The sequence below is a fragment of the Myotis daubentonii genome, chromosome 12, assembly GCF_963259705.1.
Source record: "Myotis daubentonii chromosome 12, mMyoDau2.1, whole genome shotgun sequence".
Taxonomy (NCBI): domain Eukaryota; kingdom Metazoa; phylum Chordata; class Mammalia; order Chiroptera; family Vespertilionidae; genus Myotis; species Myotis daubentonii.
The window spans coordinates 53,874,254-53,888,075 of record NC_081851.1 but is presented as its reverse complement, the minus strand read 5'-3'; the positions used below and the strand labels follow the sequence as shown (position 1 = coordinate 53,888,075).

Genomic DNA, 13,822 nt, shown 5'->3' with positions numbered 1-13,822 from the left:
TGCATCATCTGAAATGATTTCTCAAAAATATTTTTTTAGAAGCAGAGAGTATTATGTTGTCAGGGCAGTGCCATGGCAGATATGCTTCAGGAAGCTCTTTGATTACAAGCTTCTGTTTCCAGACACCTAAACCTTCTTCATTTTATTTTATTTTACTTTAATTTTTAGTGAGCCTGTAAAAGGTGGTTGCACTGATATACCACATATTTTAATTAGTCTGAGGATGGGTTTGACGTGCCCGAAATTACTGGCATGTGTGCTTTCTGGTTGCCTGGCTCAAACATGACCCTTCTCTGGAAGCATGTCATTGCTGATTGTATGGGGTACAAGCACCTCACTGACTGTGCTCTTATGCGTCTGCGTTGGGGCCTGGCAGGGGGAGGCAATCAGGTTCTCTCTCTTGGGAATTTATTTTTATTTTTATTTTTTTTTCAATGTACAGAATTATATTTGATCACTTTTCTTTCTTTTTTTTTTATTGCTTAAAGTATTACAAAGGGTATTACATATGTATCCATTTTATCCCCCCGCCCTAGACAGTCCCCTAGCCTCCCCTATCCCCCAGTGTCTTATGTCCATTGGTTATGCTTATATGCATGCATACAAGTCCTTTAGTTGATCTCTTACCCCCCTACCTCCTGCCCCCCAACCCTCCCCGGCCTTCCCGCTGCAGTTTGACAATCTGTTTGAGGCAGCTCTGCCTCTGTATCTATTATTGTTCAAAAGTTTATAATGGTCTCTATTGTCCATGAATGAGTGAGATCATGTGGTATTTTTCCTTTATTGACTGGCTTATTTCACTTAGCATAATGCTCTCCAGTTCCATCCATGATGCTGCAAATGGTAAGAGTTCTTTCTTTTTTAGAGCAGCATAGTATTCCATCGTGTAGATGTACCACAGTTTTCTAATCCATTCATCTACTGATGGGCACTTAGGCTGTTTCCAGATCTTAGCTATGGTGAATTGTGCTGCTATGAACATAGGGGTGCATATATCCTTTCTGATTGGTGTTTCTGGTTTCTTGGGATATATTCCTAGAAGTGGGATCACAGGGTCAAATGGGAGTTCCATTTTCAGTTTTTTGAGGAAACTCCATACTGTCTTCCATAGTGGCTGCACCAGTCTGCATTCCCACCAGCAGTGCACAAGTGTTCCTTTTTCTCCACATCCTCTCCAGCACTTGTCGTTTGTTGATTTGTTGATGATAGCCAGTCTGACAGGTGTGAGATGGTACCTCATTGCTGTTTTGATTTGCATCTCTCGGATGATTAGTGACTTTGAGCATGTTTTCATATGTCTCTTGGCTTTCTGAATGTCCTCTTTTGAAAGGTGTCTATTTAGGTCCTTTGCCCATTTTTTGATTGGATTGTTTATCTTCCTTTTGTTAAGTTGTATGAGTTCCCTATAAATTTTGGAGATTAGGCCCTTATCAGATATGTCATTGGCAAATATGTTTTCTCTCTTGGGAATTTAAAACTATAACAGACAGACAGAAGGAGTCTTTGCAGCTGATTCATTGTGAAGGTGGCATCTAGAAAGAAGTTCCCTGATCTCTTACTGCTAAAATGCCAGATTCTCCCTGGATCTTGCCAGCACCCTTCTACCTCCTTATTCTTCTCATAAATTCATCTCTTATGATTAAGTTTGTCAGAGGTGATTTCTGGTGCTCGTAAATGAGAAAAGCCTTATTTGGAGCCCTACCCAGGGTTTCCAGTGGAAGTGGTCCACTGTGCCCTTGATGCTCGATACATAGACAGGGCCTGTGCTGGTGGTCAGTGAGAGAGCAGAAGACTTTGAAGAGTGATTTTAAATCTATCTATAAATCTATCTATCTATCTATCTATCTATCTATCTATCTATCTATCTATAGAAAGAGAATCATTGATCTGCTGCTTCCTCCACACCCCTAATGGGGATCGAGCCTGCACACCAGGCATATGCCCTTGACTGGAATCAAACCCGGAACACTTCAGTCTGCAGGCTGACGCTCTATCCACTGAGCCAACCTGGCTAGGGCAAGAGTGATTTTTTCCCCCCCAGTAGCTTTTCTAAGCTGGTGTCAAAGGCCAGGACTGACCTTATGGGATAATGGCGCTAACCCAGCTGCCCATATAGAGAATGAGGCTTACAAAGCTACACCTCAGATGATACCTCCACCAAAGTTTCTTTGTTACTGTGGCTAGAAGGGAAGGCTCCTCTGAACTCCTATCAGATGTTGTCTTTATTACCTTCTATTGTTCCGGGTGTGATCTAAAAACTGTAGTCCTCTCTTTCCTACAGTCTGAAGACTGTCATTGGATCCTGCACATTGACCGGTTTCAGCATGTAGTTCCTGAGTGGTCAACAAGTCTGACCTGAGGGCTTTCTCTGTTTCTAGCCTGAGGCTTAGGGGTGGGGAATATGGAAATGAAGGAAGAAGAATGGGTTTTAGAGCAGATAGGAGTGGCTCAACTAAACAATAGGAACCAGCCTACAATGAGGTGTTAGGTGGCCTTTGAGAGGCAGCTCAGCCTGGGCTGAAAAGACCAGCATATCAGACTCCAGGCAGTAATGAGCTCTGCTATTTATGGATTCTAACTTACTCATCTTCAAGGTTGAGGATACTTAGTGGGTCATATTCTCTAATTAACACCTACCAGGAACAAAACTAGTCCATTAGGCTTGCTCCTTGGAAGACAGATATTTACTGTTCATCCTCCTATATGGGCTAGGACAGTGGTCAGCAAACTCATTAGTTAACAGAGCCAAATATCAACTATACAACGATTGAAATTTCTTTTGAGAGCCAAATTTTTTAAACTTAAACTATATAGGTAGGTACATTCAACTTTAAATTCAACTTTAAATTCACGGTTTTCGTCTTCTGTTTTTCTTTGCTTCTTCTTTGTAGCCATTTCAAACAGGGCACCTAAAAAATGTTTCATTTTATAATAATAAAGCCACCAACACAAAAGAATTGGAATTCTTAAATTGATGACAAAAATATCTGTAGGATTTGCAGCTGGTTGGAAAAATACAGATAACTTTATGCTTCGAGTAGGTACTTTTGTCACCCACGCGCCATTTGTGGACGTGACTAGCACTATCCATTGCACATGAGACTGTTGACTGACTGACTCACTCAGCTTGTTCCTGAATCGCAGGCGCCTCCCCGCGCTGCGTATCCCGCGGCCCACCTGCGCCGCATCTCCTGTCGCCCGACCAACACCCCCCACTTCTTCTAATGCCACTTCTTCAAAATAGACTCGCCCAGGCCGAAAACTGACTTCTGCGCATGGACCACGAAGTTTTAATCGCACTGTACATGGGCACCCGCACGTGGTATTTTGTGGAAGAGCCACACTCAAGGGGGCCAAAGAGCCGCACGTGGCTCGCAAGCCACAGTTTGCCGACCACTGGGCTAGGAGAATGAACAGTAAATGCAGTCTTCTCGCCATCATCAGATTGCTAAAATAATACTTTGTAGTTATGGTAAACCTTTACTTCCCAGTACTTTTGGCTCTGCTGTTCTGTTTATCTTCCCCATAGTCACACCCACTCAGGGGCAGGAGTCATAGCTCCCCTTTTATGGACAGCATAGAGCAGCGGTTCTCAACCTGTGGGTCGCGACCCCTTTGGTGGTCGAACGACCCTTTCACAGGGGTCACCTAAGACCATCCTGCATATCAGCTATTTACATTACGATTCCTAACAGTAGCAACATTACAGTGATGAAGTAGCAACGAAAATAATTTTATGGTTGGGTCACAACATGAGGAACTGTATTAAAGGGCCAGAAGGTTAAGAACTACTGGCATAGAGGCTTTATCAGTAGCCCGAATCCACAGTGCAAGTTAGGGAAAAGAGACCTGGTGCTAGAACTCAGGTCTGCCTGGTCTTTGTCCTGTCAATCAATTCAGATCACTTGGGGGCTATGTTGGGCCCTACCCTATCATACCAGAGCATCCCCATCCTTGTGAGCTCAGATGTGTTGTCTGTTGTTCGTGAGGTAGAATTAGGGACCCAGGAGTCACCTCATTTCCTTAGAGTCAAGGATGATTCTGATTTTGGCTCCGGTGGCATTACAGAGCTTTGGCTCAGGGCCACACAGAGCAGCTGTGCATGGTTTGCTGGCCAGGAGGGGGTTTCATCTCCCAGTGAGGCAGAAGCTGGGAGTAAATGAGGACCATGTAGAGAAGCTGCTAGAAGCTGCCCACCAAGTCAGAGAGCCCACCTGCCTGGTGGGAAGGATTATTTTAATTCTCTTCTTAAAAAAATAGCTGGTGGGAGACTTGCTATAATTTGCATTGAATGTGATTTTTCCGCACACCCAGGGGAGCTGCCAGAACAGACACATATGCTCCCCTGGAGCCAGCCCTCTGGGGTCTGGGCGTGAGCAGCAAGGCCTCTCCCAACTGCAGGGGCTCAATTGGTTTTAGCTTCCTGTGTGTGAGATCAGTTACACGTGGCCAAGACTCCGTCTGGTACAGCTACTCTGGAAGATTATATTTTGAAAAAGAGATTTCAGGCCTCATTTTAAGACATGAAGAGAAGCCAAATTGAGGGGCTTGGAAAGAAGATAGAGGTGGGTAAAGGAGCAGAACTTGAGCTTTGAATTAATCTGACACTGCTTTTGAAATAAAAAAGAATAAGGCAAGAAAAACCCACAGAATTATTGCTCTCCAAGGGGGGAAGCTGGGTCCAATGCCAAAAAGGTCTGTATGTGAACCTTTTGGCTCTACACTTCCACTGAGAGTTTGGGAACTCTATTGCATGTTTTTTGGTATCTCACTAGGGGCCATCATTCCCCAAAAGGATGATTTTTAAACTAATAAAGTCTGGTTCTTGCAAAGCTTCCCCCAAGGAGCCTGTTTATAGGCACAGGCGTGTTTAAGAATTGCCTTGAAGGTACAGCTGGGGGAGCTGAGTCAGAACTGAGGTTCAGGATCAACCGCTACCTGGGGCCTTTGCTTTTTGTGGGGTAGGGAGGTGGGACAAGAGCTTCCTGAATTCTGAGTTTTTTGGTCTGGCTAGTGTTAGGGAAGGCAGGGATAAGACATACTGTCTTACCTGCAAGCGTTAGGAAAGCTTCCCTCTGTCTAGTGGGCTCCTACCTGGTGTCCCGGACAGGACATCCATCAGTCTCAATTCAGGCTGCCTTGGTGGTTGTTTTATTTTGTTTTAATGGATCCTGGGCTGGGGATTATTTTTTTTCTTCTAATGAGTGAGTTAAAACAAATAGACAATAAAATAATCTGGATGGGAGTATATTAATATAGGTATGTTTCGTTTCCAGTCTTGCTTCTCAGAGGCTGATATGTCTACAAAGGCCTATTCAAAGGACAGACTAGGGCTCTGCAAAATCTTGGACCTGATTGTTGATATAACAGAGAACTCCCTCCAGTACCCATAGCACCCTTGCCTCCTCACTGTCTAGGATGGAGAATTTTTAAATGGTATTTAGATATGGTACATTCTAAATAATATGTGTTTCCTTTTGGCATTGGTTTGTTGTTCTTATTCAACTTCTATTCAGTTTGATCATCATGTATGTAGATCAGTAAACATTTTAATCATACTACCTGAGAAATTCTGGGAATCTTGAGTTGAATAAGACCTCTTCAATTGATTCTCACTTCAATGATTCAAAACCAAAGGGAAAGGGGCAGATTTTACCCCCAGGCGCTATTTGGCAAATGTCTAGAGTCATTTTTGGTTGTCACAATTTGGGAGGGCAGTGCTACTGGCACCTAGTGGGTAGAGGCCAGTGATGCTACTAAGCATACCACAGTGTACAGAACAGCCCCCACAACAAGTGATTATCTGACTCCAAATGTCAGTTGTGCTGAGGTTGAGAAACATGCTGTAGCAGAAGAGACACACATTGAATAAATGGTTACACTGTGGTGAGATATATGCAAAAATATACGTAAGTACAAGATATTGAAGCAAGTACATGTGTTTGTGTTTGGGAGGGTGGGGTAGGAGAGGACATTGGGGAAAACTTCATGGGAAAATGACTCCAAATCATGATTTTTACTTAATGCCTTTTTTTTAAATATATTTTATTGATTTTTTACAGAGAGGAAGGGAGAGAGACAGAGAGTCAGAAACATCGATGAGAGAGAAACATCGATCAGCCGCCTCCTGCACACCCCCCACTGGGGATGTGCCCGCAACCCAGGCACACGCCCCCGACCGGAATCGAACCCGGGACCCCCCAGTCCGCAGGCCGACGCTCTATCCACTGAGCCAAACCAGTCTCAGCCTACTTAATGCCTTTTAATTAACTGTCCAAGAATGACTTTTGAAAGTTTATTAGTCAAGAACTACATATTGGATTTTTTCTTTTTGCACAACCCTCTGGGTAATTTAATCAAATGTTTTTGATGACTTCATATCTTCCCTTAAAAATAAAATTTCCCCAAAGAGCTGGGGAGAGGCATAAAAAGAAAAAAATCCATTCAACCTTATTTCATGTTTCTCTAGTCCCGTGGTCGGCAAACTGTGGCTTGAGAGCCACATGCAGCTCTTTGGCCCCTTGAGTGTGGCTCTTCCACAAAATACCATGTGGGCGCGTATGTACAGTGCGATTGAACCTTTGTGGCCCATGCACAGAAGTCGGTTTTCGGCCTGGGCGAGTCTATTTTGAAGAAGTACTGTTGATATTTGGCTCTGTTGACTAATGAGTTTGCAGACCACTGCTCTAGTCTACTATAACTTATTATGGTTATAGTCCTTCCACCTGGACAATTCTTCCCTTTTCTCCTTCATGATTCATCCTCATGACCTTTGGCTCATGAAACCTTTGGAGATTTCAGTTCACAGTTATTGATCTATTCTCTAATTTCCTTAGAGCCTTGTTACCTCTTTCCCCATGAATATCAGTCTCTTGAGCATATTTACACATAGACTATGGGCTACTAAAGGACAGGGACCACACCCTCCTCCTGTAGATTCCTCTATAACATTGAACACTGTTCTGGACCCTGATTTCCACTGCAAGAGGAAGAAGGAGAAACACATTCAGGAAAGATGTTAAGATACTAACATTTTGCTGGGACACTGGACTCATGGATATAACACATTTTATCTTTCCAAGTCTCTGGATCATGTCTTATAATAAAGTCTAAAAGTTTAATCTTTGCTCAGTTGGAACAACATGCAAAAAGTAAATTGCCATAATTATTATTAGCATTTTCTTACAAACAGATTTTTCAGAAGCTATTTCTATATCAAGCAGATCAACCTTTCTGTTGTCATAGAGACAAAGATCTTTATATAACCATAGGCAAGGTGAGATCTTTTTCTCTCTCTCCCTTCCATTTGTCTGGAACTAATAAGGAAAGGAAAATTTTTAAATATTTTTTCTATTATATTTTTTTATTCCTCAATTAAAACTAGTAAAAATGTGGGAGGCTATTGTTTTTGTATCACATTTTAGGATTTAAATATCTAAGTTTGAATAAAATATGGAAGGGATGGACAGATAGGAACAATTGAACAATGCCATTTTCAAGATTTGCAAGCATGGGCTTGTCAATGATAAGCAATTACAGTCTCTCCCCCACCCTTTTAAACCAAACAGTGAGCTTCAGTTGGAGGTCTTAAAAGTCAGGACTACCAAGGCCTGAAATGATTAAAACGTGAACTAGCACTTGCTGAGGGGCTGCTGAATTCTAAGGGGCACTGGGTATCCGCCTTCTCCAATTCCCGAACCCAGACTGCTCCTCTTCTCTCTGCTGAGCAAGTCCTGTGGATAACTGAGTGCAAGACCACCTCCCTCTTCTTCTGGAAGCCTTAGCTCATAATTTCAGTGCCCTTCTTTTTACAAACTCCTGATAACTTGTTATCCATAGCATTTGTCTATTTTATAATTACCATTTACCATTTCATTCATTCATCATTAAGAAAAGAGGATTTTATCATGAACTCAAACACTTTTCCTGTCCTTTGCCTCAATGTTGAATTATATCTTTACCCAACTGACTTCTTGCCCTGGGACTCAGAAGTCTGTCTGTCCTTTCTAAGATTAACCCTTCCCCTATGATCTGAGACTAATGCTATCCTCCCACCCGCATTGAGATCCCACTCCATCAAGTATTATTCTCCCCACCCCTTGCATTGTCAGTGTTTGTCCTTCTCCATGGATTCCTTCCCCTATTTATCTTAAAAAAAAACAACCCCAAACGACCATTTTTTTTCTCTCAATCCTGTTTATTTTTCATATGTCTCAGAGTTTGGGGTTTTAATTTGATCACAGCTGCCTTTTGCCATCGATAGGCATTATGGATGTATGGATGTGTGTGGGGGATGGTGGAAGTGTGGAGACGGGAAGTATATGGCACAAGGAAGTTTACAACAGACTTCTTGCTTTCCAGAAGGTTATATCCTCTGTAGAGAGCAATATCTTGCATCAGAATCATGCGGGGAGTTTGTTAAAGCACGGACTGCTAAACCACACCCTCAGAGTTTCTGATTCGATAGATTGGGGCCGGGGCCTGAGAGTATGCATTTTTAACATTTCCCAGGTGATGCTCATGCTGCTAGTCTGGGACCACAGTTTGAGGAATATTGCCTTAATATATCTACTCTCCTATTCATTTTTATGCACCTCTATTGTCATATTGATGTTGAAGTCACCATATCCTGCTGAAAAAGTTATCCTGTATGGGCCTTTATCAGCTCCACCTCCACAGGGTTCTCACCTGAAGATGAGGTCATCTCTCGATTGCTGATCCTCAGGAAATCTGATCTTGTGAGGGGCAGCATGTCTGTTGACCCAAGGCAGGGTGGGGTACCTTTTTTCTTCCAAGGGCCATTTGAATATTTATAACATCATTCACTTAATATAATTCACTTAATATAAATTTATGTTGCTATGAAAAAAGCTCCTAGATTTATTGAATTGTGAGTTCCACCTGCAGTTGCCTTGCAGGGTCAGACCAAATGATTTCAAGGGCCTTATACGGCCTGATTCTGGATGTTTCCCACCCCTGGCCTAAGGGGTCTAAATGTCTAGGAGAAGATGCTCCTGGTGTGATGCCAAAATAGTGCGCGTGAAGAGAGGAAGTCAAGGGTTCTCCAGAATCCCACAGGGATGGCAAAGGACTTCAGAGCCTGGACAACTAGCTCCTTTTTTGGGAGTGAGAATAGGCAGCTTTAGCGTGCTAGCAGACTTACCTTGTCTCACACTCAACCCCAAATCTAGTCAGCCCTTAACATCTTTTAGAAGGGTTCTCAGCGTCTTTAAACTGTGCTGTGGGGCAATAAGAGGATTTTTGTTTTGTTTTGGTCTTTCCCTTTCTGTCTTCTCCAGGGAAGGTGTACACTCCTGAGGCCTCCAAGGGTGTGGCAGCAGGAATTGTTGAGAGATTTCAGTGAAAAGCTGAATCTGGAAGGAGCTGGGACTTGGCCCTCCCATTCCTGCCGCCCACCAGGGGTTCTCCACTCAGTGCCAACTTTGGAGAAGCTGGAGAAAAAGTCATATATATATGAATGAAGGGGTAATTTTCTTGCTAAGAAAACAAATATAAAAAGATAATTAATAGATGAAGTGTCTTTGCTACTCAATAGCTGCAGGGCCTTGGTTATTCTGTTTCTTTGGATCTAAGTGTCTTGTAATCTGTATGATGAGCACCAGGCAAGTGAGAGAGGCTGCTCGTGGCACAATCATTCATAAGAGCAGGATGAGAGGCTTGTCAGAGAAGGACAAGGCCTGGGACTTTGAAGGCAGGTTCCATAGATTTGTTTATTGATTGAAACAAATTCTATCAGCATGGTCCTCACTTTTAGGGGATTGAACTGACAAGATAATTAATGAGAATTAATATAAACCCCTCAACCTGTAAACTGTATCTGTCAACCACAAATATCCCATGAAGGCTACTCATTCTTCTGGGGGAGAAGTCTGGCCCCTCAGGAGGGAGGGCATTCCCCTCAATGAAATGGGCATCTGACAGAATGCTGGGGCCCAAGGAATTGGGGAGAGGGGGTCTCTTTTCTCCCCCAGCATGAAATTCTATCACCTCCAGCTGTTAGAACATGACCAAGACCTCCACTTTGGTGCCTTTTGGATTCTTTTATAGTATCCCTTTTCTCTTGTAGCAAGTTTATAAAAATGTAATTCATATACCATAAACTCACATATTTATAGTGTACAATGCAGTAATTTTTAGTATAGTCATAGACTTGTCCAACCATCACCACAATCTAATTTTAGATAGTTTTTGTTACCCCAAAAGCCACACCCTTTAGCAGTCACCTGACCCTTACTCCAACCTGGCAGCTTCTAATCCATTTCTGTGTATCTGGCTCTTTCATTTTTTTTAAAAAAATATATTTTTATTGATTTTAGAGAGGAAGGAAGAGAGAGAGAGAGAGAGAGAGAGAGAGAGAGAGAGAGAAACATCAATGATGAGGGAGAATCATTGATTGGCTGTCTCCTGCACATCGATTGGGGATGGAGCCTGCAACCCCAGGCATGTGCTCTGACCAGCAATCGAACCGTGACCTTCTGGTTCACTGGTCAATGATCAACCACTCAGCCATGCCGGCAGAGCTCTGGATATTTCAAATAAATAGAATCATATTATGTGGGTACCTTTTTCTAAATTGAAGAAAGGAGACCTGGTGACACCCTGATACACTAGCACTCACCCCCTTCTCTTCCTCACCCCATTATTTCAACACACACCTTCCTCCACCTGCTTGCTGATGTATACAATTCCCTTAACCAGCCCTGTGAGGGTGGAGGCGTTGGTGGCAGGCCCAGGTGGGACACAGGGCCTCCGATTAATGAGGCCTTGATTCAAATGCGTTCGTTTGGGACGGGGTGGAGCAGGGGCTCGCATGCTCACTAAGGTGTAGGTGTGCCCTGGCTGGGGGAGGCGGCTCCCAGCAGTCCGGGTTGGGTGACCAGGTCACCCCTGGCCATTGGGCCTGAACACCTCATTCCTAGAGGACCACAGGAAGCCAGAGGTCACAGTAAGTTCTACCAACCGGGCTGCCCCAAGGCTCAAAGACCACGCAAGATTTCCGGGGGGCAGAGACAGCTGCTGCTTGAGCAGCATCACACCCTGCCCCTTTCCAGTAGCGACAGGGAGACAGGGAGCAACGCCTTCCCCTGTCGCTTCTGGGCAGTTCCACAACCCCTGCTGCGGCCCCAACCAGGAGAAAGAGGGGCCGGGGCTCCCAGGGGCTGGAGGTGCGACAGGGTGGTAAAGACAGACCCCAATGTTTGGCTTCTCATCACCCTAAAAGCTGGTGGGTTTGACCAGGGCAAAGATTTTCCTCCAAAGTTCCAGGTAAAAGCGGGCAAAGAGTAGGGAGGCGAGGTGGTGGGGAGCGAGGGAGGGTCGCAGGTCCGGGGCGCCGCGTACTCACAGTCGGGTGAGGCCGGCCCGCGGGCCAGGGCAGCTCAGGGCGCCGTCGGGCGGGCAGCTGCAGGGCTCCGGGCAGTGCGCCCCGCTCAGCGGCCGCGGCAGCGCGGGCGGCAGCAACAGCAGCGCCAGGAGCGGCCACCGCGCCGGGGACGCCTGCCCCATGGCAGGAGAACCTGAGTGCAGGCTTTGGCGACTGGGCGGGCGTCCTTGATAGCCCTGGAGTGGCCCGCGCCCCTCTCCCCGCCCCTTGGCCTGTCCTCCCACCTCCTCCGCTCCGCCCGCCCTTACCCCCGCTACGGCGTCCCCTCCGCTGAAATTGTGTGGGACAGAGTTCAGTACCCCATCACTTCCTTACTGCTGCTTTCCCGCTACATCTGCAAATAGCCTTAGTTCTGGGGTAGCTGTGGGAAGGGTGCATGCTTGGCTAAGGTTGGGGAGTTCAGAATGCCTGTCCTGGCTCCACTGTAACCAGGAGTGTGAAGTTGAGTGAGTTGTGTCACTTCCCCTAACTTCTTTTATTTCATCAGGGAAGGGACAGCCCCAGACTCGGGGTACAAACCATACCCCATCCCAGGGGTGAAAGTGCCCAGCTGAGAAGCTTCTCCTCTCCTTCCTTCTCAGCCCTAAATCCTTTCTCCTTCTTCCCCACCATCTCCCTCCACACTAAACTAATCTCTGTCCTCCCAACTTCCCCAGTACTGCTCAGTACTCTCTTGGTAGTAACTGCTTTCCTCCTTATATAATAGCGATTTGAGTCTGTTCTAATCTCCACTGTAGATTGTGAGGTGCCAGGGATTCTTTCTGGCTTCTACATGGTAAAGATTTGTTGAGTGAATGAAACTGCTCCAATAGTATACAGCAGTTACTCCACTAGAGGCCCAGTATGGGCTGGATCTGTGACAGGTGCTTTCCTTCCCATCATGCCTAAGCTTCACAGTAAACTAGCACGTGTTACAATCAGAAAAACGGTGTTCTGAGAGGTTACATGATTTTCCCAAAGTCACACAGCAGCAGAAACCTGTTTGAACTCATATTTATCACTCATGCAAAAAAAAAAAAATTACTATATGATCTACATACCAAGGACTTGGAAAGGAGACAAAATGTTATGGTAGACGTGAGGATCCATGATTTCCCCTATTTAATCCCATCATTAAAACGCTTTTCTACCTTCCTTCCAAGAACTCTGGAAATCCTAGAAGTCTTTCTGGAAGAGGTGGGCTTTGAGAGCTGGGAAGGTATCCAAGACTGTACAGACAGGAAGTGAAAACAGATTCCCTTCTTTCTGTGTTGAAGTTACCTCTCATGGACAGACTGGCTCAGGCACCAGTCTCTAGTCCAGGGGTGGGCAAACTTTTTGACTCGAGGGCCACAATTGGTTCTTAAACTGGACCGGAGGGCCGGAGCAAAAGCATGGATGGAGTGTTTGTGTGAACTAATATAAATTCAAAGTAAACATCATTACATAAAAGGGTATGGTCTTTTTTTTCAATAGTTTTATTCATTTCAAACGGGCCGAATCCGGCCTGCGGGCCGTAGTTTGCCCATGGCTGCTCTAGTCTCTTGGAGCCTCTTGCCCAAGGAAGGTGAATTAAAAAAATAATTTGGCTTTGCTAGATGACAGCATTGTGCTGGATGGCATGAAAAACAAAGCTTTGTGTGTCTATATGATTGTCTTTATGTTCTGGATCCCTGTCTCCAACTGCTTACCTGACTATATTTGCTGTTCCCCTGACCTGGAATGATTTTCTCTTCCTTTTTCATATTCCATTTAGGTAAACTCCTAGTTGTCCCTCACGACTCAACCCAACGTCACTTCCACTGTAAAGCCTTCTCTGATTCGACCTGCCTGAGTAGTTGTGGCCATAGCACTTGATTCTATAGCCAGTAATATAACACACTGTAATTATGGCTTTAATTTCGCTTCCTCCTGTCCATTCATTTTAGTATTGCTAGGGCATGTCATAGCTTCAGCCTTGGGCAAACTACGGCCCGAGGGCCACCCATTTGAAATGAATAAAACAAAAAAAAAAAGACCGTACCCTTTTATGTAATGAAGTTTACTTTGAATTTATATTAGTTCACACAAACACTCCATCCATGCTTTTGTTCCGACCCTCCGGTCCAGTTTAAGAACCCATTGTGGCCTTCCAGTCAAAAAGTTTGCCCAGCCCTGTATCTAGCTCCTAGTAGGTACTCAGTATATATTGTTGAGTAACAGAATGATTAAATGAAACCCATGCGCAGACCTATAACAGATGCTCAATAAATCAGCTGAGAGAAGCTTAACAACCTTGCTTGATTTATTTTCAACAGGGTCACATTTCCTCTCTTTTAGCTTTGTCAGATTTTGGTGGGGAAGTTGGGTTAACTCTGAGCTTTTCAAACATTTCCACCATGTATCCTGAATTGCAGGAGAAAAGGGATGGATACTTCAAGGTGGCTGAGTGGCATTTAT

At 44.6% G+C, this 13,822-nt stretch overlaps 1 protein-coding gene across 1 annotated transcript in view; it reads right to left on the bottom strand.

Annotated features, from left to right (window-relative positions):
- LHCGR (luteinizing hormone/choriogonadotropin receptor) overlaps nt 1–11,526 on the bottom strand; it is a 59,027-nt gene extending 47,501 nt beyond the window's left edge. The window contains exon 1 of the mRNA XM_059660741.1: nt 11,366–11,526. Within this exon, the coding sequence (XP_059516724.1) occupies nt 11,366–11,526 (161 nt within the window). The remainder of the gene's footprint in view (nt 1–11,365) is intronic.
- Between the last annotated feature and the right edge of the window lie 2,296 nt (nt 11,527–13,822).